We start from the raw sequence: 26698 nt of genomic DNA, 5'->3' as shown, positions 1-26698 counted from the left end.
ATAACGTACGGGTAAGTTTGGGTAAGTTTCTCTCTAACCGTAAGGCCTCCATTATTACAAGTACACATCACAATATATAATAAGTGTCAATTAGGTTACCGTTTTGACACTCAGGGGACATTCAGGGGAGCTCATTGCTAAACATGTTGAAACTTGTTTGAATAATTAGGAGTTGAAGCGAGTCCTTAGTATCACTCTGGATAATGCTACAACAAATGATGTTGGAGTCCAGTACATCGAAAGAAGGATGTTATCATGGAACTGTCTTGTCTTAAAGGGAGAATATGTTTGTATGCATTGTTGTGCTCACATATTAAGTTTGATTGTGAATGATGGCTTAAAAGAGATCAAAGATTCAATTTCAAAAATCCGAAATGCAGTTAAATATGTGAAATCTTCTCCCGCTAGATTTGCTATATTCAAGGCATGTGTTGAACAAGAGGGAATTTCTTATAAAGGCATTGTTTGTCTTGATGTTGAAACCAGGTGAAATTCAACTTACTTGATGTTGGAGGCAAGCTTGAAGTACAAAGATGCCTTTGTCTTGCTAGATATGCAAGATAAGAAATTTGGTGCTGAAATGGCCAAAAGTAATGGTGGTGTGACACTAGAAGAGGATTGGGAATATGTGAGGTATATTCTACCATTTTTAAAGATGTTTTATGACTCTGCCCTACGCATTTCTGGTTCTTCTTATGTCATCAGTCATATGTATAAGAGGTGTTTGGAATTGGTAAAAGGATTCGACAATATTTTGAGAGTAGTGATGAGAGCATAAAATTGATGGCAATGAGGATGAATGACAAGTATGAAAAATATTGGGGAAATCCTAATGGAATTAATATCTTATTATTGATTTTTGTTATGATTGACCTTAGGAGTAAGTTGAATTTTGTTAATTACTTCATTGACTACCTATTTGAATCTAGTATGGCTAGTGATTCGAAATCAAAATTATTGTCATCTTTAAAAACACTTTATGAACAATATCAAGGTATTGAGGAGGGTTCTCAAAGTAGCCAGCAAGAATCTCAACTAGATGATGATGATGATGATCCTCATGGCATGAGTTTCTACCTAAGAGCTACAGGATGTAGATTTGATTATATATCAAAGCTTGATAAATATTTGAGAGAGGATCTTGAACCTTATATAAAGTCAATTGAAAGTCAACTTGACTAGATTTCCTATCCTTGCGAACATGGCTCAAGAGGTGTTAGCCATTCCTATATCTACAGTAGCATCAGAGTGTGCATTCAGTACAAGAGAAAGAGTGGTTAGTCCTTATGGTAGTTGCCTAACACCTAAAATAGTGGAAGTGCTTGTTTGCACACAAGATTGGTTAAAATGAACACCTTTCTCTATACTTTTTGATGAGGATCCTAAAGAACTTGATAAATTTGAGCAATGTGAGATTATATGACAAATTTATATATTTTTTAATTTATATTTTAAGTGTTCAAAAATTATGAAATATTTCATTTATTTTTGTAGAAATAACCTCTCAAGATGAAGTAGGACCTTCAAGTGCTGCTATTAATTTGGATGATTAAAGTTTTGCCACAATTTGTTAGTTATCTAAAGATTCTCTAGCAAGACCAAGAGGTGCTTTTGGACATGCATCTGTGTTTCCAAACAACCCTTTTGATTTCTCGGGGATGGCTGGTCTGCTCAATGTAAATCAGTACCTCTGTATTGTTTTTTCTTATTTGTATCATGTGTATGTTTGGTATAATTCTATTTCTTAATAACTATGGCTTGTTAATTGTTAATTTTTAATGATGTTGTGTATGTTTTCATGCATTTTATGATCGCATACCATCTTATAGATATTGTTGATTTTTACGAATTTTTGCTTTTACATGTCTTGGTGGTTCTCTGGATTTTGAGCGTCTGGGTAATGCATTGTTGCAGGTAACTATTATGTAAACTTCTTACTTATATTTTTTTCACTAACTTTTACCAGTTGATAGAATATAGACTATCTATGATAGGATCCATCTATGTCTGCCATGCTTGAAAATTTGCTAATCCATCAAATAATGACCAGCTTGAAGAAAGAATGACACGCATCAAGGAGGATCCATCACTAAAACATATTTTGGAGCAGATAGAAACCGGTGGTTCTGCGGCTATGATGAGGTTTAGAAAAGCTAAAAATATATTTTTGTTGTCTCACTATTTTGGCATTTCCATATTATTTTTTACTGTAATATGTTATGTCAATTAGCCTCTAAAGTGGTTCTCTTTATTTTAGGTACTGGAATGATGAAAATGTTTTGCGGAAGTTGGGATAGGCAATGGGTCTTGCAAATTCTGGAGACTAGTTTTAAATTTCAGCTTTGCATAGTGAATATTTGCATAGTAATTGTTTGTATTGTTTTTAAGCTTTCTAAATTAATTTGTTACTAGATAGTGTTAAAATCAAATTTTAGAACTAATGCAGTTTTATTAATGTAATTTTACTGGTTAGTGTTGTAATTTTTAGTGTTGTATAGTTAGTGCAGTTCTTGGTTAACAATTAGTATACTTAGTATAGTTAGTAGTTCAAATTATATTGTAGTTTAGTGCAATTTAATATAGTTCAGTTTAGTACAGTTAAATAAAATAAAAAAACAATTCAGTTTAGTTTGACTGAACTGTTTTTTAGTGCAGTTCAGTTTAGACAAACTAGTTTTTAGTTCAATACAGTTTTTAGTAGTAGTGCAATACAGTTCAGTTTGATTTGCCCACCCTTAACTAGATATAATTTGGACCTAAATTTTAGAATTATTTTAACAATTATAATTCTTTAATGTTACGTTTTATTAGTTTTCCTTAATTATTTTATTTCAATGTTATTATTGTGATTTAATTTTTTTGTTTATTTCATATTCAACATTTTGTAAAAAATAATTTTCATTCAACATAAATCCTAGACATACAAGACATTTGTTCAAGTGAAGCTTCATCACTTAATCAAATCCTGTTTGCCAAAATAAACTTGAGCGAGCCTTGATAACATTTAAGTAAGGCTTGACCTTAATCATTGAATATAATTTAAGTAAGGAATGATTTTAATCAATAAATAAGGACCATTCACATAAGTAATTATGATGTTAATGCTTGACTTGTAACCCTTACATATTTTAGTTTTAAGGAAAAAATTTAATAGCCTAGATGTTCTAAATTTAGAATTAGAGAACAAAGAAAAATAAGAAAAATCATATACATAAAGCTAAATTAGTAGAAACATCATGTTTCACTTTTAATCTTTTGGTATATTTTTTTTAATATTTGGTATAAGTATTAATTCATGAGTAGTTAAACAAATTATTCTTTAAGGTTAATATTGTTACATTCATGTAATTTTTTTTTCCTTTTCAACAAAATTGATTAATTATTTAATTGTTTTCCCTTGTTTGTTTTTTAATGTTTGTTTGATCTTATCAATCAACTCATGATTTCATAAATTTAATCTCATGAATACATGATTTTAAAGGAATTACGTCCTGCACCCTTTCATCTTTCTTCATGCACTCATCATTAATGTAAAATTCCAAGAATATCCTTGGAAAATATTTCATTTATCCCTGACCTTTTCCCACTCTATTCTTCTTTACTGTGACATTGGTGATTTGTGTTGGTGGAGTGGTGCCTGCATTGAGTCAATGTGGTGCGCAAAATATGTTTTATTCACTCATTATTTGTTTTGGGTTTAGTTCTTCTTTCGTGTTTTTTTTTTTCCTTTTTCACGAAATACAACATATAGTTTTTTATTTATTATTATTTTTGTTTCCCAATAATGCATTTATGTAACCGTCTCAATCTTTTTATACATAACTATTAAATTTTATAAAAATATAATAATATAAAGTTTTAACCAATTTATTTTTCTAAAACGGTTAAATTAGTATGAAATTTGTAAAAATTGTTCAACCACCAAAGATCGATTCCTCACTTATTTTTTACAACAACAGACTTGTGCAAAAAAGAAGTTTGGAGACATTAGGTTTTTTCAAATTAAACCCTCACCCCATATGTCTTTCCTTATTTCCAACAAAGCTCAACAAATAAATTAGAAATACAAAAAAATAATTCCACGTGAGCTGTCAAATAAGTAGGTAAAAATAAAATAAAGAAATAGTGGGTAAAATATCATTTCTCTAAAGAAAAACTCTTTCATGAGTAAAATAATATATTTAATCAAGAGATAAATACAATATTATTTGAATATGTTTGTTTAATATTTTAATGAATACGTCTAACGGTTAACACTCACTATTTAACTAGAATAATCTATTTATCTTGTCAATATTATTAGTCTTAGAAAAAAAAGCTCCAAAAGTTTAGAATGGTCAAATAATCCAAAGAGAACTTAAAATTAGGTATTAACAACAATAATCATAACAAAAATATGTTTAGATTGAAATATGGAAGTAGGTCTAACTAGAGGGTGTTGGATACCTATTTAAATAGCAATTTGGACGATGCACTCGAATGATAAAACTCTCCTCCTTAAGAACACGAACGTGCCAAGTCTTATTTTCTTTCTGAAAATGTTTTACATGGGCTCCACTAATGCCTGAAATGGAACCAAAAAGAAACTATATGCTATCAAAAATTTCGATATCATACAGATTGAACTAACTAACTAAACTAAACTATGAGGACAGTTCAACCACCCTTGTCAACTTCAATTAACGAAATATCAGTGAAGTGGACGCGAAGAAAAGAAAGGTTTTGTAATTCTACTAATTTTCTTTTCAAGTTACCCAATTATTACACCACCAAAACACATTACTAATGACCCTTAAGATTAGTCCCTTCATCTGTTGTATTAAATGGACCTTTGTCTTCACACATTCTCTCATACATATCTTACCATCGTTATTACCAACTTTCTCATTCTATCACGGTTTAGTTCTACACAAACTGAGGACAACTCGGCAACTAGTTAGCTCAAGAACAAACATACATTCAGTAGGAAAATGGTGATCATGGAACGCACAGAGATTGACACTCGTGCCCCATTCAAGTCTGTCAAAGAAGCAGTTATGTTGTTCGGAGAAAAAGTATTGGTTGGGGAAATTTATGCCAACAAGATCAAAGAGGTTCTCCCATTTCTCTTTCTACTCTTTAGTTTTCATGTATTTTCAGTTAATGAGAAATCATAACAGACACAATAGTTAACAAATTTGTCATACATATTAAGTGTATTTAGATATCGCTAATTGTTTTCTCTTCCTGTATCAATGTATTTACCTTGGTTAAAATATTATTGTGCCTTTTAAGAACATGCATATAACAATTACCTCAGGATTGCAAAAGATGTGTGTAGTTTGTTAATTAATTTTTCTCGTGATCATCATGCATGTGTCTCGACTGATTAAGATGCAAGTTGAAGGGAGTGCACAAACCAGAGGTGGGGCAATGGCAGCTGAGCTGGAAGAAACAAAGCAAAGTCTTGAGGGAGCCAAAGAAGAAGCTAGCATGCTGGTTCAGCGCATCAAGTCCCTGAAGAAGGAACTGGAACAAACAAAGAAAGAACTCGAAGACACAAAAGCAAGGGAGAAAAGGTTGCTGCAGGGACGGGATGATCCAGAGATTGAAGACCTCAAGTTCATTGCAACCAATGTGGAAATCAAAACACCAAGCAATGAGGAGACAGTTGAGTTCCAAAGGAGAAGATATGTGAAATTCGCTAGTCCTCATGCACTTGCTCATGTGATTCCTAACAAGGGTGAATTGCTTGGGAGACCCCCTTCTGTCAAGAAGACTAAGAGGAAGCCACTGATGCCTTTGATAGGATGGCTTTTCTCTAAAAAGAAAGGAAGCCACGAAATTGACTCTCCCAAAGCCTGAAAAGTCCTTCTCACCTTCTTAGTTCCCTAACTTGCCTCTATTCTTCTCAGTTTTCCACAAACATGTGTTGGGTGCCCTCAGTTTCTCAGATTAATAATTACCCCTCGTTTTTTTGTTCTTTGTTTATGAGGCGAAAGTTGGCCCCTCTCAATTTTGTAAATTTGTACTTCTAATTTCCTTACTGAGCTGGCCTGCTTTGGACCTTGCTTGGTAGAACAAGAGCTTCTGGAACAGTATGAATTCGAACATGGGACAATAAAGTGCTTTTGGGTATATTGTATTCTGTATACTCAGTAACATATATCTACATCTACCACTTAGTTTTTTTTTTGGTCAACAACCAAACACAGCACAGAAATCTTTACTTTTTTATCTGTAGAGTCATAAGTCCCTTTATCCGTAACGAGTACTCAGCATACATTAGCCAAAGTCCACTACAAAAACCGACACAATATGTTTGTAAGTCTCAAAACAAAGTTTATCATGGAAGCATTTTTAACTATTTTATTAAATTTTAACTACAAATTAATTAAATTTTAAGAAAAAAGTATTGATGATAAGCACACGCTTATCATCATTGTTAGATTTAAGCTAGCCAACGATAAAAGCTTTATAATAAGTAATAACTATAAGTGATAAATAAAATTTTCACCGATGAGTCTGGAAAAAAAGGCCTAGGAGGTTTTCTGCTAGATACCAGGAAACACGTTCCTCCACAACAAAATTGTAATGTACATTTAAGTTAGATTTTTAAAGGATTAAACAGGAGACTAAATATAAATTTAACATAAAATATTATAATCATCAAAGTATGACCCATACACATCTACAACCAAATACAGACTTTACGCAGAAATGCTATTAAACATGTCCGTTATTCTAAAACTTTAATATTTTCTGCAGATAAAAAATATTCAACACAATCTACAACGAGGACTATATACATAATTATTCATCCTTGATTTTCCAAGTTTGACCCCAAAGGGGGAGCCCAAAAAATTATAAAATGAAAAATCATGTACATTCATAACCAGAGGGTGGTTTTGACAGCTGAGGTAGCCCTTCCACCAAACTTAATTGTCTTCGCAGCTTAACAATGTGAGCTTGCACCTAGGACATTGCAACAAAGTCAACAACTGTTAAAAGACTAAACATTTAAAATAATGCTTTCAAGCTGTAAGACAGAGAGGCCCACATGTGCAACTGCAGTAGTTAAGTTAGTGCTCACTTCATATGCATCCAAAAACAATGCCAAACAAATAAAACATTTAGTGAAAACCACGGACTAAATCATTAGGTTTCACCATCCAATAAAAGCCTTCTAGACTTTGTTAAAAGATTATCTTGATTAGTTGCATATCAGTATCAGTGAATTTAATATATTTACTTTCATATGGTAACCTCATAGCGCATAAAATAATATTACTTTAAGGAACAGGAAGAAACGGCATAACATAGCATAGCATCCACAAGAAACTAATGCAGAATAAAAGCCACTAATAAATCCCTAGAATAAAGCTGCCAAGTTCAAGAGGCATGATAGAATAATTGAATAATAAACAATAACCTGCTGGCGTGCTGCTGCAAGTTTTAAGAGCTCATCCGCCTCAGAGAAGTTCAAGAACCACTGGCTTAGAGAATGATCTTTGGTGTCACCTCTCTCCTTGTCACTCATAGTATCAATTTGTACTGCATAAACCAAAATAAGGGAAAGCTTAAGGGTATAAGTCTTAAGGGGGAAAATTCGAAAAAATGGTAGGAATAGGAATAACATTCAAAGCAAAGTACCAGGACTTGGTAAATTCAAACCAGAAGGAAGCCTAGGCACATTAACAGCAGGATGATTCTGTATACGTGCAAGAAAACCCTCAGAGGGTTCAGGGAAAACAATCTCATTATAAGATTCAACAACTACAGGTTTTTTTGTAGACTGGGGGCCAGATTCATCTTCTGGATATAATTTCAAATGGTGATACCTAAAATATCGAAATTCATGAACATAAATTAGTAAAATAATGTGATCGTCCAAGTACCAAATCCAAGTAATCAGTAGAGAATAAGCCATCTATTTCATGTGTGACGTATTGCTCTTTCTCCTCTGAAGTCTCTAAGTAAAACAAACTACTCAAGTAACCCTAAAAGTATCAGAAATCATGCTAAATAGCATCTCACATATTAAATCAACCTTCAAATTAATTCTTAAAATGTACTCAAATAGTTCGAGAACGAAATTGATGTTTATTCAATCAGAAAAATATGAAGACCTAAAAAGAAACTCACAAATCCAACTGTTTTTCACAGACATCACTGTGGAAATAGAGAGTGATGGCTATTTCAAATTCACCCCAACCACTTTCTGACAACTCAAACGGTGGCGACTCCACAACTCTAGTGGGGTTATTAAAACTAGGATGTAATTGAAACACAACCCGCTTAATCACCACCCCAAGATCTTCATTCGAAGCTCCGCGTACATAGACTGTCCACTTGTGTGACTGGGACCTGGTAGAAACGAAGGATTAGAGACTATAGCCAAATCCAGTGACCCAAGAAAGAAAAAGAAAAAAGACACAAACAGAGACCCAACTTACTCACTGGCCTTCCTACCAAGATAGAATGCAATGGTCCCATACACTATTGGGACACAAATTTCAACATCTTTGATCCTATTGTTCGCATTCTGAACCAAAATAAAATCTTTAGGGAAAAAACTCGGTACCCAAAAACCATAAACGTGGGAAAAAGAAACCAAGAAGGAAAGAATCATCCAGACCAAGAGGAAGAATGAGACAGAATTAGGGTTGACGAAATTGATGATAGAAGCTGATTACCTTCTTGTCTGAATCCTCAGATGGTATTGCGATTTTGAGGCGTGAGGGTTTAATGGCAGAAGCACCATCATCGGACAAATGCTCACCTTGTCTCTTAAGGGGTAACGGTTGAGAGTGAGACATTTGCCAATTTCAGTGTATTGTTTTGGTTTTCCAAAATTGAGAAAGATACAAGCCAGAAGAATGAAGTTTAGGGTTTTACAGAAATTGTGGGCACTCTTACTGCCCGATTCATACGACTAGACTATGCCTTGCTTGTTGATCCTCAGCAGTTGTTCGGTTTTCTTGCTTTACTCTTGAAAAAAAAAATCTGGAATGGTGGTAGCTCTATCTGCGTGACAAAATCCAGATATTTTAACTTAAAAAAAGAAATTCAAATTTTTTAGAAAAAGAAAAGGTGATGAAGAAGAAATAACTCATTTACGAAAATATATTAGAGTATTTAGTCTCAATTTACCTTTGGATCACTGAAAATAAGTTGTAGTTATATTTTCATTACACTAAAGTATATATAATTTTATTATTTTCATGAGTAATTAATTTAGAATAAAATAATAAGACAATTTAAAAGAATATATATTTATAATTATTTAAAAGTAATATTATTAGAAAACATATATTTTGATGATTGAAAATTCTTAATAAACAATAACTTCACTTCTTATTTTAGGATCATTACTCACTTAAGCTAATTCAAATAAAACATCTTTTATTTTGTAAAGTTTGAAATATTAGAGTTTGAAATCTTAGAGTTTTCACACTTTTAATACAATTGTTTCCGGTGTATTTGTGACAATGATTTAAGAGTTAAGACGTGTATATGTTCTTGTAAAAAAATTCATTTTTTTGTAGAAGAACAAAATAAAGTCTGTATAGCTTGTAAGTCTGGGGTCAATGAACAACCACTAGCTGCAAACCGAATGCAAACCAAGAACCACCAAAAAGGTTACCTAAGACAAGCATTTGGCTAAGGGCACTACTACTAGAGACGACCTCTCAACGAGAGAACGATACCAAGGGATGTCGACTTTTAGTAAACAACATACATGCACCTGCCAAACCAAAATATATGATTAATATATAGAAAACGATTACAAGATAACCTTATAAATAAGAGTGAGTAGTAAGTTAATTTTTAGATTCCTTCACCATTCAAATGACTTCTTTCGAGAATAAGATAAAGACTAACTTAAGTGTGAGAGTATTTTTTACAGACACATCATCTCTTGTCCCAAAAACCAAACAAAGGACAATCTTAGTCGAAAATCAAACAAAAGAGAATTAAAGCCAAAAATCAAGCAGATGAGAAACAGCTCAAACACGTTAGAGAAAAGAGTAGAGAAGTGGTCTTGTAAAATTTATGAAGTCCTATAATACCATCTTTCATCTCAAATATAGAAAGTTAGAGATGAATGTTTACTTTGTTTAATGAGTTTTATGACTTCATTTCTCCAAACTTCTTCGTATTTCTAGGAAACAAACATAATTAGGATAAAATGAAGTTAAATAGTCTTTAGCTTAATTTCGAAACACTTTTATAAAAAATTCCAAGCACTTGATCTTTGTCCCATAAGTATGTGACAAACTCGAACACTTCAACCTTTCGGCGATGTTCATGCGTTTTTTTGTGTCCTCTATTGCCGAAGTCGCGAGTTTCAATGTTCTAGTGTAACGCGTTGGGTTGCGAATTGAGTTTTTTAGCTGCAACGTGAGACATAGTAATAGATACAATGACATTGTTGCAGTCATTTGACCCCACGGGCATGATTCTCACGCATGGAAATTTCATCCTTGTCCCATTGATGATGAGCACGGCTGTGAAGATCGACAACATGTTCCTTTGCGTTCAGCTAATGTTTCACATGTTCGGATTGATAATTAGTTGAGTGCAGCTTCTTAGGGACAATGTGATAGTGCTGGAGATTTCACATTTGAATAGAGATAACACAGATTTATAATATGACAATGTGATAGTGTTGGAGATTCCACATTTGAGTAGAGATAACAGATTTATAATATGTGTGACTGCTAATTTCATTTTAGAAACTGATTTTGCAAAAAGCTAAATTAGATTAAAGTTTTCTTCTTAAAATAACATAAGCGTCTTGCGTTGGCTAAATGCGGGCATCAGATAGCTAAAATTGAATTTAGAAAACCAATACAGAGAAACTAAAAACTAAAAACCACACTAAATTACTCTTTCTGTTCTTTACCGAAGTTTTAGTATCTATAATAGCAATCTGAGTTTTAACTAACAGTTTCTGGTGTGATATATCCATTAGTTTTAGTCGTTTTTTTATATTAATATAATAATAATAATAATAATAATAAAGATTATAAGCTAAACAGTATTCAAATAACGTTTGAGAAAATGACATAAACAAGTGAAATAAACTCAAGAATCTAAACCCTAAAGTTAATTGAAATGACATTAATTAACTAGTTAATGATGTGAGGTTAGGATTCAGGCTCAACGTATTTGGAGTAACGAGACACCCCATTCTCATTTTTTTTCTTCCCCGTGAAAGAGCACGCTAAGTTTACATTCCAAGCACAAGTATTTTCTGTGTTCAATCTTAACAACAATAAATGGCACCAGAAAATAAAATCAAGGCATTAATGATGTTTATGGATAACCCTTGTTTAATGCCTCTTCTGGATGAGAGGACCTTGTTCTTCATCCAGTGAAGCTTTCACTTTAGATGCCTCCATTGGTCAGCATAAAACGCAAAGCAACCATCCCTCACGTGCTATGGCATTTACATGTTTGAAGCACTCAAGGCCATTACCTTACATTGTTCATTCAATGCAAGAAGTTGAGCCTCTTTCTTGTCAAGCAGTGCACTCAACCTGACATTCTCTTGCATAAGTTTCTGAACTTCAGCCTCTTTCTGCATCTTCTCACCCTCTAATTGAGTGGTCTTTGCAACTAGCCTGCTCCAGAGGAACATCAGGCAATAAGAAATTAATGTACATATCAGAGGTAGAAATGAACATTGTAAATGACAATTCAAATGAATGTTTAACTGAACCATAGGCAAATGAGTGGATGTTCACAGTCAAGGTGTGTTTGTAAAAGGAAGGGTGATCATGAATTGGCGTTGAGTCATTGACGGCTATACAAACACACACACACACACACACCTAGTCATCAACATTTTACACTAAACCACCACAAGACCTAAGTTATTTTAACATAATAACAGACTTATGGACCAGAAACTTTTGCTTCACATATATGCCTACGACACCACGTTAGTATTTACTTAGGTTCCACAGATTATTTCAGTCATATGAATTTTTCCTTCTAAATAAGAGTCTGAGATAGATCACGGCCATGTGCATAACATTATTCTACAAAAGTAGAATACCTGATCCAATAAAATTTAATGATGCCATGGTGCCAAGTTAACATAAAATAAATCATATATAAAGCACAAAAATGCAGCATGAAGCATACTGAAGCATGTAACTCAAGCAACTTGATTTGGGTTATTATCAAGATGCGTGATAATATTGTTCATATCAATTAATATACTTACTTTTCAAACAGCCTCTCAATAGTTCGAAATTGTTTCTCTGAAGAAAGCAAGGTTTCTCTTACTGTGATTAGACCACTAACGTATGATTTCAGAGACTCAAATTCTCGCTTCACTCTAGAAAGCTCTTCTTCATTTTCAGCAGCTCGTTCTCTCTGTCTGGTTGTTTCTTCCACCAAGTCCTCAACTCTCTGCCGCATTTCATTTAGAATACTGTTTGTATTCAAAGCAAAACGCTCCATTTCCTCTAATTTCACAGACACGTTCTCTAACTGGGTAGACTTCCGCTTAATTTCTTCCTGACTTACACTTACTTTTCCCTTTTCTATTGCAGTTTCTGACTCAGCCAAGAAAACTCTTTTGACAAGGGCTTCCATCACATCTGCAACCATTTGTACAGACTTGAGTATCTCTCCTATATAAGCTGCATCTTGTTTGTCAAAGGAACCATGGTGATGGCTAATTTCCATCCAAGATTCTTCATCTGCGTCATCAAATGAAGAAAGGTCAACATTGCTGGACCAACCTGATAATGGTATCCCATTTTTGTCAACAAAGCCTACCCCCTCCAATTGTTTGATGCCACAAGCTGCATGGGCTAGGTGCGGAACAGCCATGAGCCTAGCTTTTGATTTCAAGTAAGTCAACAATGTAGAAGCAGTCTTGACTCTTTGCCAAAGAACCTCCAATTCCTTTTTTGCTTCTCCATCTGAACCATGATTGCAAGCCTTTACCTCTGTAAATTCTTTCTGCAATACATGTACTTCGGATTGGCTTCTTGTAATCTCTTGCTTCCATGTTTCGTGTGATTCACTCGGCTGGGACTTCACATCTAACAGGTCAGCATTTTCATCTGTTGCCATGCCCTGTCCAGTGTTTCACAGAAATGTCAAGAGCACAATATATACATGGAGGATATGTATTGTGTTAAGAATAAGCTAATAAAGGCCAATATTTCATCGTATGAAACCTTTGGCAAAGTTCCACCAAAGAGTAATCGGGAAGATACTACCTGTTATCTTAAAGTGGGCTTTGAAAGTGATTATATAACTAGAAGTATGCAGCACAGTAAGTTCAAATACATATTAAAACAAAGCAAACAAAGGTAAATCCATTTGTGCTTTATTCAGATACATGTCTGCCAGTGTCCTCATTTCAAACACAAGTACCATGAATACGCCCAAGAACTTTAACATGTTTAAAAATAACGTCTCCGGGAAAGCAACAAGGACAAAATCTATATACTTTGCTTCTTTGAAGCTTCAAAAAGTTAATAGCATCCACCTATATGAACTAGAAGTACTAAAATATTGTAATACAAATAAAAGACAAACATCTCGTTCGTCTGATATCAAACCTCTTGGAATCAGACTTCTACGTCACGCATTACCTGGTTAGCAATGGTTTATGTCTTCAACTTACAGCACACACAAACAGTTGACTCAATCAATGTTTTTTGACATAGAGACACTACCATTACGTTTGAAGCTAGATCTCACAGACAGAGAAAATCGTTCAAGCGGGAAAAAATAAATAATAATAAACAGACAAATAAATAATAATTAGTGTTTCTGACACTATAAAGCAGCCAGAAAAACACAAGTAAGCTTAACCCAGCTGTTAACTCCTGTGAGCTATAACCTCGGAAAACATTTCTCTCTCTCTCTCTCCTTTTTACTTAAAATTAACTTAAGCTTGGATTTTAAGCTGTAGTCAATTCAGCAAAGTTTGGTGAGCAACACAAGCACCGCCCAGGATCAAAACAGCACTTCGAATTGTTAACCAAACAAAATGAACTAAGAAAACAAAACTCTGAACAATCTCATTGCAGTAAAAGAATCAAACGTATTTCAAAAATCAAAAGATCTCGCCCCTTTCTCTAAACTGATCTTGTAGTGGAAGGGGAAAAAATCAAAATTTTACCCCGACCCATAATCAAAGGAACAAAGTTGAGACCGAATATCCCCCCAAAAGTGTTAAAACAGGAAATTGAATGCTTAAAGATAACAAAAGTGATTACAATTGTGGAATCTGGAAAAAGGGGATTAAAGTACAACAAAGCAATCAAGCAAATAAGAAGGTAAGAGGAGCACCTGCTTTGACAAGAAAAAAAGTGAAGATCGGTTGAGTGGAATGAATATTACAGGTCTGAGTTGGATCGTCTTCTCACTTACATGAAAACAGAAAAAAAAGGCGATGAGAACCAGAATCTGCTGTCCGCAACAGTTTGCTGCTTTACCTTTGAAAATGTTTTTTTTTTCTTACTTCCTTGAAATGAAGGTAAATTAGTCTAATACTCTATACTAAGCCATTCCATGATAAATCTTAGTATAGGATGTTTCTTAATCTCTTAATAATTATTTTATGAATTATATCAACATTTTTTATTGATTTATAATAACTTATTTCACACTCAACAATAATTATTATTACAAACTTTAATAAAATTAATACGACATTATGGATAATAACTTATTGATAACATATTTTAAATTTTATACCATTATCATGTGTTTAGTCCATAATAATGTATTTTCTTATTCATAAAATGAGCTAAGTTTAACATTGCTATTTAATACATAAAAATAATAACTATAATAATAGTTGTTAACATTTAAAACTAATTTTTCGAATATTATAAACAAAAAGAGTTTTCCTAAAACATTGAGTAGCAAGTTTGAAGTAATTGAGAAGTTCCGGACAGCCTTGTAGTTGGTAAATTGTTGAAAAACCAAGTGCTACATTTTTTTTTTCAAAAAATGAGTACTTAACGGCTTAATCACAAAGTAGTTTTGATAGCTAAAAGCTAACTACACCAAAACATTGGTTCCTTGCCCCTTTGCTTAGCGAACAAACTTTACATTTTTTTTATCACATAATTCTGTCTAAAACTTGAAGATGCTTCAAATGCATATCTTTTTTTAATGTTTAAAAATGAATTATTTAGTCTCATAAATGTAAAAATTCATTCTATCCTTCAGCGTCATTGTTTAGTCTCTTTGTTGTTGATGAATAACTTCCTTTCTACCTTATTCTTAGGTTTCAATTGTTTTGTTAGTAAAAGCAAATTTAATGACAACCAATACATGAAAAACATGATTATCTAAACAAATTAAAATAACATAAAAATGGTATATCATGACAACTTCATTGTGTTTTTTTTTTTTATATTATAATCAATTATAGGATGATTATATAATAAAAAAAGTATGAGTATTCACTGTGGTTTTTCACTCCCACCATTATTTTATCTATTGAATGGAGCATTGAAAGTTACCTTCATTTCAACCAAGCTTTTATCCTCTGTATTTTCCTTGTTTATCTATGAAAACTGGGTGGATGCTTTTTGAAAATTCAAGTGCAATCTATGATTGAAAATAGGTTGTTTCTTCTAACACCCAAATAAACTATGTTAAAAGGAAAATGGTAATTTAACATATCTATACTTATTTAGTATAATATTTACAATAAAAATGAAAAATAATGTGTCAAGTATGTAAAAATATATTATCTTATATTAAAAAATTAAATATATGTGAAAGTGGATTGTGATATGACTTTCATTTACTACTTCATACATTTGTATATTTTTAATATATATATATATATATATATATATATATATATATATATATATATATATATATATATATATATATATATATATATATATATATATATATATGGTTTGCTAACACGCGTAAGTCTGTTTGTTTTTTAGTTGGTATATTTTAGCAATTTGTATCGGGTTTTAGTAGACAAAAATACCCTTATATATAAGTTTTAAGGTTAAGGGTATTTTAATAATTTTCATTCTCAAAACTAAAAAAAACCTCAAACTCTTACTCACCTCTTTCATTCCTCTCAACCCTTTCTCTTTCATCTCTCTCATTCCAGCATTTTCTCTCTCGTACCCCAACTGTAAAAAAATCAGAAACACTCCTTGTTAAACAATTTCTTACAAAAAATAATTTTATAATGAGTTTTCATTTTATAATTTTTGTCTTATATAATTTTATCTAATTTTCACAAGCATAATGACATATGAAATAATTGGTAATTGGTTTGGAAAAAATCAGAAACACTCGTTATTAAACAATTTATTACAAAAAATGATTTTATAATGGGTTTTCATTTTATAATTTTTGTCTTATCTAATTTTATCTAATTCTCATAAGCATAATGACATCCAAAGAAATTGGTAATTGGCCTAGAAAAAACCAGAAACACTCAGTGGTTAAACAATTTCTTAAATAAATGATTTTATAATGAGTTTTCATTTTATAATTTTTGTCTTATCTAATTTTCAAAAGTAATTGGCTTAGAGGGTTTTTCTTAGAGATGATGCAGATGATGAAATTAGAGAGGTTAGTGAATATGATAAAATTAAAGAGATCTTGAATGAACATTTGCCTCAAGGCGAATATGCCAATGACTTAACTCTTTACAAAGGCAAATTGTTTAACGACGAATGTTTCTGATTTTTTCACTTGGGGATACAGTAGGGTGACAAAGAAAATGTTAGAGTGAGAGAGATGAAAGAGAAAAGGTTGAGAGAATGAGGGAGGTAAGTAAGGGTTTGGGAGTTTAACCTTAAAACTTAGAATTCATGATATATAAGGGTATTTTTGTCTACTAAAACCTGGTACACATTGCTAAAACGTATCAACTGAAAAACAGGCGTATATATATATATATATATATATATATATATATATATATATATATATATATATATATATATATATATATATATATATATATATATATATATATATATATATATATATATATATATATTGAATATGGATATATGGATATTTACTATCATCTTATTTATCTATCTTTACATATTTCATAAAATTACAAATAATTTTTATTATTCATCTTAACTATGTGTATCATATGATCATTTAGTCAGTCATAGATCAGACAATCAGTTATAACTCGGATCGTCTAGCGAGTTATAGTGAATATGGTCGATCATCAAACAAATTGATTGATCATAATTGTTTTCGAACCACCAAATAATATTAATCAATTTAAAAATAAAATATAATTAAACACAATTAGAGTATAATTAGATCAATATTAATTAAAAATTTACATTAAAACTTATAAATAAAAATTTGAAATAAGAAGAGAATATATATACATTTATTATTGCATTAATTATTAAACGGTCAAATATTAAACTGATTTTGATATAAGAATATTTATACCTTCTAAATTATTTAAACGAACAATTTAATATCACTTAAACTTTTGGACAACATTCAAACACATAACACAATCCAACTTGTTCTTGATCTCATATATGAAACTCTATGTATATTGGATAACGAGGTTTAACATTGTGATATTATTGTTTATCTCAAAAGGAGGGAGTGTTGCTCCCTCCACCACCACCAAATGTTCCATGTACCACTCCATACCTAATTTGTCTTTGTTATAAAACGTATGTCAGCATCCGTTTTACCTTCAAAGGATGTTGACATCCGTTTACATAATTTATATTTTAGTTTATTGTTTTTATTTAAAAAACAAAAGAAAACCTTAATGGATGTGGCCACATTCGTTAACGGACGTGGCACATCCGTTTAAGTAATTTTATAAAAAAATATTTAAATAATTTATTAAATAATAATACATAAATTAAATTAATAATAATAATTTTATTAAATAAAATTAAATTAATTCATATATAATTACGTAATAAATTTAAAAAAAATTAAATAATATTTATATATTAATTTAAAATATAATAAATTAATAAACTAAAAACTAAAAAAAAAAACCTCAACGATCCGTTTAAGTAGATTTATAAAAAATCTTTAAATAGTTATTTAAATAATAATACATAAATTAAATTAATATAATTATATTATTAAATAAAATTAAATTAATTTATATATAATTACATAATAAATTTTAAAAAAATTAAATAATATCTATATATTAATTTAAAATACAATAAATTAATAAACTAAAAACTTAAAAAAAAATAAAATTCAACGGATGTCGCCACATCTGTTAACGGATGTAGCACAGTCGTTAAAGTAGATTTATAAAATATATTTAAATAATTATTTAAATAATAATACATAAATTAAATTAATAATTATTATTTTATTAAATAAAATAAAATTAATTGATATATAATTACGTAATAAATTTAAGAAAAATTAAATTATATTTATATATTAATTTAAAATATAATAAATTAATAATAAACTAAAAATTAAAAAAAAAACCTCAATAAATACCGCCACATCCGTTTAAGTAGATTTATAAAAAATATTTAAATAATTATTTAAATAATAATGCATAAATTAAATTAATAATAATAATTTTATTAAATAAAAGAAAATTAATTTATATATAATTACGTAATAAATTTAAAAAATTAAATAATATTTATATATTAATTTAAAATACAATAAATTAATAAACTAAAAACTAAAAAAAAAAAAACTCAACCCACATGGATATGATATATCCATTGAAGAATTTTTTCTAGAATGGATGTCAACGTCCGTTAAAAAAAAATGAGAATGTAAAATATTTTAAAATATAAAGAATAATTTTGAAATTTTATTAAAATGTGCCGGTGGGTGGTTTAGGGCTAACCCTCAAACGAAGTTAACCCTGACACGTTCGTTATTTGAATGGGCTTTTGTGCATTTTGGAGGTCCATCAGTTGTGGATTTGATTCGTCCATGGTAGCCTCATATTTATGAACTGCAACAGGTTCTGAATCTACTTACCTAATATTTTATACATACTAATCTATAATTTTAAATAGAATAACTTAACTATATATATGGAGTAAAAAATGTTATTTTTCATGATCATTTTCAAAATCATAACTAAAATGGTTTCTAATTAATTTATTGTGAAAAAAATATAGTACTATGTTAAGATCAAACACTTATTTTGTTTATATAACATTTTACTTTATAATTTTTTAATTGTTCATATTATCATTTAAAAATAACTTATCTATAACTTTATTAAAAACAACTGAGCATAAAAAGAAGAAGTAACCTACTAGTAACATGCTACCATTTTTAAAGGATATAACCACTTAAAATCCTTTGAAAGCAAAACTTTATTTATTTAATTAAAGAAAAAAATTATTAAAAAAAATTTAACTTTAAATTTAATTCAACCTTACTAATTTAATTTTATAAAATAAAAATTTTATTTATTTATATAATATAAATTTATCTTATATTTAGTTAAAATGATGCACAATTTTCATCTCTTATTTTTATACCAATAATAAATAATCCAATAGTATAATGATAATAGATAATACAAAAAATTTAACAAACAAATTTAAAATAATTTTAATAACACCTATAAAAAGTAGTGGAGAATAATTAATTCTAACAATTAGGGAGAATGTAATGATGCATTGCAAGCAAGTATGTCTCGGGGGCAACAATTGAAAATTCAGCTCGATGAAAGTCTGAAATCTGATACACGACTAGACTTTTCAATGTTTTCATCAATCGGAAAAGGAATCTGCAGAGGATGTTATAAAATAAATAACATTTCATTAATATTCACAGAAAAAAGAATAAAAACTTAAGTACAAGAAGAAAGCCCACGCGCATGGGTTCGTTCTTGCTGTCAAATTCCTTTGTTCTGATTTTGTACAAAAGCCTCGTCGTGTTTACAAATCATAAAAACTTATTAAGGCAATTACAGGTATGAAATTGAAATTTGCAAAACTTCAACCTTAATTAATGTCATGTCTCAACTCTCACTTCCAGCCTATCTCTCTTTTTAAGGGATTTTAAGAAGATACGCATTCAACTTATTAAAAATCACATATTTTCAACTTATTACTTGTACCGTATATTCGTTTAGTCGACCTTTTACAAGTAGACTGACTTTATTTTATCGAGCTCTTACATATCAAACTCTCCATGCCTATATTTTACAAGTTAAGTTTTATAGGTCGATATTTTAGACCATGTCGATTTTTTTTCACGTCGAGTTCTTTAGATCCACTTCTTACATGTTAAACTTCTTGAGATGAATTGGTCTGAGGGTCGGTTGTCCTTCTTTGTTATGCTCTCTTTTGATCTTTAATCCTCTCCGAGAACACGATCCACTCTAATGGGTTGTTGACCTCCAAAAGACACTCCAATGCTCAAATCAAATATGTTTCATAAAGATGTTTATATTTTATTAGAATAGAAAATGATGATTGTACCTAACATCAGTTGTATTATTTATAGAGTTTGTGGCAGTCAAATCCATTGATTAGTTATGAGTATATTTTTAGGGACTCAAACCCAATAATCAATAATTAATACCGTATATTTGTAAAGCGTAAGGTAATCTGACCTATTAATACTGATAATTGCCCATGAATGATTAACTCCGATCAGTATATTTCATATAGTACATAAGCCCCCAAGCAAGCTCTTTTATTCGAAAGAGGTGCGTAGGGATTATTATGAGCTTTAAAAGAGGTCGTTCACGTTGTATTTAGGGAGTCTATCTTCGATGTTTTAAGTCTTCATTGTTCTCTGTACCGAGCGGCGAACTCTAAGAGTTCTTTGGATCTGTTCCCTAGACTGAATAGACTGAACAGAAAATGCTAAGAGTTCTCTTTGACACTTTTTCCTGTGCAAGAGATTTTCACTCAAAAAAATATGCTTTTAAATAAAATAAAGTAAAGGCTTCAATATTTTATAATTTATTTTTATAATGAAAAGGCATTGGAACTTGACAAAGCTGAACCTGTTGAGTAGTTGACTGATAAGAGTTCTTTTTCGAACTTCCTGTGTTGAGCGGGGATTTCTGAAGCCCTTTTTCGGACTTCCCCCGAGCGGCTTGAGGTAAAAGTTATTTTTCTAACTTTCCTGCGTTGAGAGCGGGGATTTTTGAAGTCATTTTTCTGACTTCCCCCGAGCGGTCTTGAGGCAGAAGTCATTTTTCTGACTTCCTGCGTTGAGCCGGGATTTCTGAAGTCATTTTTCTGACTAACCCCGAGCGGTCTTGAGGTAGGAGTCATTTTTCTGCGTTGAGCGGAGATTTCTGAAGTCATTTTTCTGACTTCCCCCCGAACGGCTTGAGACATGAGTCATTTTTCTGACTTCCTACGTTGAGCGAGGTCATTTTTTCTGACTTCCCCCGAGCGGCTTGAAGCAGGAGTCATTTTTCTGACTTCCTGCGTTGAGCGGGGATTTCTGAAGTCTTTTTTCTGACTTCTCCTCGAGCGGCCATTATAACCTGACACAGTTGAAGGTAGGTCTGAACATTTGTGCACATGATATTTTATAATTTATAATTTAAAATTAAGAGTTGGTAGAACCTAACCCAGTGGAGGTATGAACCTTCCTGCACATAATATTTTATAATTTAAAACTAAGAGTCGGTAGAACCTGACAAAGTTGAACGCAGCTCTGAACCATCCTGTGCATAATATTTTATATAATTTAAAATTAAGAGTCGGGTTGAACCTGACAAGGTTGAACGCATTTCTGAACCACCTGTGCATAATATTTTATAATTTATAATTTAAAATTAAGAGTTGGTAGAATTTGACAAGATTGAATGCATTTCTGAACCATCATGTCCATTATATTTTATAATTTATAATTTTAAAACTAAGAGTCGGTAGAACTTAATAAGGTTGAAAGCAACTCTGAACCATCCTGTGCATAATATTTTATAATTTATAATTTAAAATTAAAAGTCGGTAGAACGTGACAATTATTCATAGAGGGATCTATATTTTATTAGGACAGAAAAAGATGATTATACCTTATATAATCAATAATTAATAGCTTATATTTGTAAAACGTGAGGTAATCTGAGCTATTAATACCTGATAATTATTCATGAATGACCATTAACTCCAATCGATATATTTCATATAGTACATTTGTGAATTTGTTTTATTTATGCTGAACTTTTAGAAGAGTTGAGAAAATTGTTGAATTGAATGATAGACCGAACAAAAGTGGGGTTTTTTGTTTCCGTTTTGATGTGTGTCAAAGAGGTTGAAGGTTGGACTAGGTTGTTCCCGTTTCTGATGTGCTTTGTTTGTTTGCAGAACCAAAATCATATCACACAAAAACTAGCATTTATATATGTTTAACTGATGAAAGCAACTATTTACTTTAGAAGCTTGAGAAAATATTACGTGGGGATTTGAATGTAGATGATAGAGAATACAAAGAAAATGAAAAGTTGAGGACAAAAGGTTAGGAGTTTACTCTATATGGTTGTATAAGATGGAAAGAAGAAAAAGGAAAAGAAAATGAGAGCAGTAGACGTAGAAGGCTAAGGAGAGAGAGAGAGATATGGAATGATCTTTGTGATGTATGTTTGGAGATACGGGAAGAAAATTAGTGCAAAGAAGATGATTACCCGTAAGACTAGGGAGTGTACCACTGCGGCTGTGAGGTTTCTCTAGCTTATGAGGTAAGCACTTGAGGAGGATTTTGGAGGAGAGAGATTGGGTTGAAAAATGAAGTGTTGCTGCTAAATCAAAGAGAAGAAGAATGTGAGCTTTTAAAAATAAAATGAACAATAATCTGTGTGTGCGTGAGAGAGATTGCCATGTAAATGCATGATAAGGAAAGCCAAATCTCATGATGGCGGTGTCAAAATCAAGCAAATTATGCAATCTGAAAAAGTTGAAACATTGAGACACGTACACCAAGGATTGAATAACGTTCAAATCAGTAGTATATTGTTTCCAATGTTTTTGTTTTGTATCAAACATCAAATGAACCAGACTGTTACAACAGAATGAGTTCAGAAAGGAAAGATTGAATAGTTCCATCCACACTAGTTTCCCTGATTGGTTCGTTTTTATGTAAAACTTGTACAATGGTACTATTTTACTGTAGACTTATATGCACGAGAGGGAACCCAAAAAGCACTGGCCACTTCTTCTCTTTTCATTTCCCTACTACATACATGTCTTTTTTATTACTATTTTTTTTTTTAAATTTTCGAGTTAAATATGTATAAAACTATAATGTCCCAAGAGAAGCATATGTACGCACCCACATGCCATGACATGACCCAGTGTATCAGTACATAAAATTATGGACATGGATAATTTATTTTATTTATTAATTTATTACAGAGTGGTAGTAGTTTAGAAATCTGCAATGTTACGGTGGAGGAGGATAGTTATCAATAAATAAGGATACGATTGTGAAAATAATTGAAAATAGAAAAATGTGAAAATGGACATAAAATGATGGAGAAGAAAGAGTTGACAGAAGAAAATGAATTTTGTGTGGTTGAGGATTAATAAGTTGAAAGGTACATATAACCAAAACAGAGTTTGAGAAGAAGTGTTTACTTTATTTTTCTGTTTTTGGTGACTGCTGTTGTGTTGAAAGTTCAGGCATGCGAAGAAAGAATTAGAAATGAGCTTTTAGGATATCCCTTTTCTTTCAACACTGTATATTTTCAAAATCTTTGTCACATAGGGTGTAGTCTTGGTTGCACACGCATCATCTACTTCACAAGTACAACTTCAAATTATAAAAAAGCAAAAAGGAAAAACAAGAAAATTGGATGTATGAACATAACATAACATGTACATGCTTGTTGATGCATTGGTTGGGAATGATGAGAAGTTGAGAAATACATTTTTGCCCTCCCTCAACGTCCACAAAGATGAACATAAGATGTAGATGCTTGTTGATATATAAGTACAGTATATCTTGGTAGCATATAGAGTAGGGTTTTGTACATGTATATACACATGTGTGTAGGGGCCATATGTGATATCTCTCGGCTCCATGAAAAGAAGAACCTATTGAACTCCCAAATGACAACCCGCATCATTCCATTCCATTGCCATTCATTCATTCTTTCATTCAGAACATCTACTTTTTTGCTTTCCTTTCATCCAATATATCATTTCATATATTTTTCTACCTTTTTCTACTTTATTTCACATATACCTGGTCATGCCTTTTCGTCCAAGTAATTCCTGATAGTACCCTCACTTTCTAAGCTCTCTTTTGTCCCTTCCCTTTTTATGAACACCACTCTGTCAACCTCAGTCCTTATCTCCCAGATATTTTTTGTGATTTTCTCTCTTTATCACTCCATGTACTATGTGCCTGTGCCTCATCTATAATGACACCTATTATAATAAGTTCATATCATCGCCTCGATCACCTTCATTTCCTCCAATTCAATTCATGCACTCTCCCTCCTCACCTTACCTACCCTCTCATTCTCTTTCTCATTCTCATTCTCATTCTCATTCTCTCTATCCAACAAACAACATTCTTTTTTGTTGCCTTGTCTTTGTTTCCACTCCATGATGGAACCTCAACAACCACAAGGGAGCCAACCAAACGACGAGGGTGCCAGTGGAAAAGGGGGCTTTCTCAGCAGGCAAAGTAGTACACGGTGGACTCCCACAACCGACCAGATTAGAATATTGAAGGACCTTTACTACAACAATGGAATTAGATCCCCAAGTGCAGAACAGATTCAGAGGATCTCTGCTAGGCTGAGGCAGTACGGTAAGATTGAAGGCAAGAATGTCTTTTATTGGTTCCAGAACCACAAAGCTCGAGAAAGGCAGAAGAAAAGGTTCACTTCTGATAATGTGCCCATGCAAAGACCTCCTGCCCCATCTAATGCTCTTCCTTGGAAACCTGATCAAGATCCTCCTATTCATACCAACTATTCTAACATTTCTTCTACGGGTAAACCCTCTCTTCATTTCTCAACTATATACTCTTTTACTATGTCTCTCACCTTTTATTGTGCTTATATATCCAGGGATCTCTTCTGCATCATCTTCTTCTGTTGAGATCATTACTGTCGGACAGATGGGGAATTATGGCTATGGTTCTGTGCCCATGGAGAAAAGTTTTAGGGTAAGTTATAAACGACTCTTAACTTTGGATTTTACATATTAGCCTCAAAGACTTTCTGTAATTTTTTACTCTCCTACCGTTGCTCATCAATGCAAATTTAGCTTTGTGATGCATTAAAATGGAAACTAATATCCATGATCCATCACAGTCCATGTGCAGTGCACAAGTAAGTGATGATCTTTAACAACAAAATGTAGCGACAATCAGTCCTTTACACTGTTCATTCCTTGAAAGTTCCATAAAAGGAAGAGCCAACCCCACCGATCTCTTCACTCTTCTAAAACGACAAAGCAATGTGTGAAAATTTTTTCATGAAATAAAACTACATTTATGTTGAAGCCACCAGCTCGTAAGAGTGAATACAGATAGAATACAAAGTTCAAACAGTAGCTCACCAGATTTAGAAAAATGTTTTGTACAGAGTTATTAAACCATTTCAATCAAGTGTAAGTGTTGATTAATTCTTCATTTGTTTTAAACCCTTATAATTTTTCAGGACTGTTCAATATCTGCTGGGGGTAGCAGTGGCCATGTTGGAATAAACCACAACTTGGGATGGGTTGGCGTGGATCCTTATTCCTCACCCTACGCCAACTTCTTTGGAAAAATAAGGCCAACTGAAGAAACCCTGGAAGAAGAACAAGAAGAGGATGGTGCTGCTGAGATTGAAACTCTCCCTTTATTCCCTATGCACGGTGAGGACATTCATGGCTATTGCAACCTCAAGTCTAATAATTCTTACAACTATGATGGAAACGGCTGGTATCATTCTGAAGACGGCTTCAAGAATGGTTCTCGTGCTTCTTTGGAGCTCAGTCTCAACTCCTACACTCGCAGATCTCCAGATTTAGCTTAAGTATTCATGTATATTATATATATACACTCAACTTAGTCATTATTATAATTATATAAGCAGATGATGATGATGATGATAAACTTTCCTAATTAGTTATCATGTTAAGATTAATTGTAGTTATTAATGTCTCTGTGTGCATGTTTAGTCAGTTATGTTTAATCAGTGGACAAATGTAATGATCTCTAACTGTGTTCGGTTGAAGAGCTGTTCCCAAACTGACACATGTCATGAGCAGAGAACTTAATGGACTGACACTGACTAATTAATCATAGTTATCTTATTTTGTCCATCTTCCCAAACATTCTTTCATTAATTTGCTAATTGAAATGATTGGCTTTAGAACAACAATAATTAATAATAGTGATGATGGAAGATAAGCTTATCTGAAACTGACCATACATAAAACAAAGAACAATACTTAATCTATGCATGCAGCTATTGTCATGTTTTTTGACCTTAAATCCTGTGATTTTTTATGACTTATTGTTTTAGCTTAAGGTAAACAATATGACTGCATCTATTGTATTAAGTTTTGATACACACTAACACATAATTTAAAATAGAACATTTTTTTCTCATTTAGGACTATCATTATCATTGAGCAATGGAGATACCACCTCAATTTTCACTTATTTTAGAACTATTACAATTTTAGGTTATCACTTTATCGATTAGGTTTATTTGTGTGTTTTCTCAATTTTCACAATGAATTACATGTTATACATTTTAACACCAAAATAT

The 26698-nt window shown here is 31.7% G+C and overlaps 4 protein-coding genes across 5 annotated transcripts; 2 read left to right on the top strand and 2 right to left on the bottom strand.

Annotated features, from left to right (window-relative positions):
* Positions 1-4802: 4802 nt before the first annotated feature.
* On the top strand, positions 4803-6169 carry LOC108321272 (WEB family protein At2g17940). The gene is made up of 2 exons (XM_017552972.2): positions 4803-5093; positions 5374-6169. The coding sequence occupies exons 1-2, from the start codon at positions 4971-4973 to the stop codon at positions 5842-5844; spliced, it is 594 nt and encodes a 197-aa protein (XP_017408461.1). The 5' UTR covers positions 4803-4970; the 3' UTR covers positions 5845-6169.
* Positions 6170-6621: 452 nt separating this feature from the next.
* On the bottom strand, positions 6622-9014 carry LOC108321262 (transcription initiation factor TFIID subunit 14b). 2 transcript variants are annotated; one of them, XM_017552959.2, is made up of 6 exons: positions 8676-9014; positions 8436-8524; positions 8125-8346; positions 7633-7820; positions 7412-7533; positions 6622-6954 (listed from the first exon to the last, which is right to left on the bottom strand). In XM_017552959.2, the coding sequence occupies exons 1-6, from the start codon at positions 8796-8798 to the stop codon at positions 6859-6861; spliced, it is 840 nt and encodes a 279-aa protein (XP_017408448.1). In that variant the 5' UTR covers positions 8799-9014; the 3' UTR covers positions 6622-6858. The 2 variants fall into 2 exon arrangements, with proteins under 2 accessions (XP_017408448.1, XP_017408449.1); XM_017552960.2 differs by lacking the exon at positions 8436-8524.
* A 2139-nt stretch (positions 9015-11153) lies between these two features.
* LOC108321242 (uncharacterized) lies at positions 11154-14490 on the bottom strand. Its single transcript, XM_017552935.2, has 3 exons — positions 14308-14490; positions 12218-13080; positions 11154-11609 (listed from the first exon to the last, which is right to left on the bottom strand). The coding sequence occupies exons 2-3, from the start codon at positions 13075-13077 to the stop codon at positions 11435-11437; spliced, it is 1035 nt and encodes a 344-aa protein (XP_017408424.1). The 5' UTR covers positions 13078-13080; positions 14308-14490; the 3' UTR covers positions 11154-11434.
* A 9975-nt stretch (positions 14491-24465) lies between these two features.
* LOC108321251 (protein WUSCHEL) lies at positions 24466-25957 on the top strand. The gene is made up of 3 exons (XM_017552947.2): positions 24466-24927; positions 25004-25101; positions 25598-25957. The coding sequence occupies exons 1-3, from the start codon at positions 24534-24536 to the stop codon at positions 25955-25957; spliced, it is 852 nt and encodes a 283-aa protein (XP_017408436.2). The 5' UTR covers positions 24466-24533.
* Positions 25958-26698: the final 741 nt, after the last annotated feature.

This window comes from Vigna angularis, chromosome 10, assembly GCF_016808095.1.
Source record: "Vigna angularis cultivar LongXiaoDou No.4 chromosome 10, ASM1680809v1, whole genome shotgun sequence".
Taxonomy (NCBI): domain Eukaryota; kingdom Viridiplantae; phylum Streptophyta; class Magnoliopsida; order Fabales; family Fabaceae; genus Vigna; species Vigna angularis.
Note: the sequence above shows the minus strand (reverse complement) of the source record. Positions and strands in the feature narration are given on the sequence as shown.

Bases quoted from the DNA above. Each gene is read 5' to 3' on its own strand.
- LOC108321262 (XM_017552959.2), bottom strand. From the start codon at position 8,798: ATGTCTCACTCTCAACCGTTACCCCTTAAGAGACAAGGTGAGCATTTG. The intron at 7,821-8,124 runs GTGAGTTTCTTT...TCGATATTTTAG, and splicing joins TGTGAAAAACAGTTGGATTT to GTATCACCATTTGAAATTAT. The intron at 7,534-7,632 runs GTACTTTGCTTT...TGGTTTATGCAG, and splicing joins TTTGAATTTACCAAGTCCTG to TACAAATTGATACTATGAGT.
- LOC108321272 (XM_017552972.2), top strand. From the start codon at position 4,971: ATGGTGATCATGGAACGCACAGAGATTGACACTCGTGCCCCATTCAAG. The intron at 5,094-5,373 runs GTTCTCCCATTT...CGACTGATTAAG, and splicing joins ATGCCAACAAGATCAAAGAG to ATGCAAGTTGAAGGGAGTGC.
- LOC108321251 (XM_017552947.2), top strand. From the start codon at position 24,534: ATGATGGAACCTCAACAACCACAAGGGAGCCAACCAAACGACGAGGGT. The intron at 24,928-25,003 runs GTAAACCCTCTC...TTATATATCCAG, and splicing joins TTCTAACATTTCTTCTACGG to GGATCTCTTCTGCATCATCT. The intron at 25,102-25,597 runs GTAAGTTATAAA...ATAATTTTTCAG, and splicing joins CCATGGAGAAAAGTTTTAGG to GACTGTTCAATATCTGCTGG.
- LOC108321242 (XM_017552935.2), bottom strand. From the start codon at position 13,077: ATGGCAACAGATGAAAATGCTGACCTGTTAGATGTGAAGTCCCAGCCG. The intron at 11,610-12,217 runs GTAAGTATATTA...CCTCTGGAGCAG, and splicing joins ATTGAGAGGCTGTTTGAAAA to GCTAGTTGCAAAGACCACTC.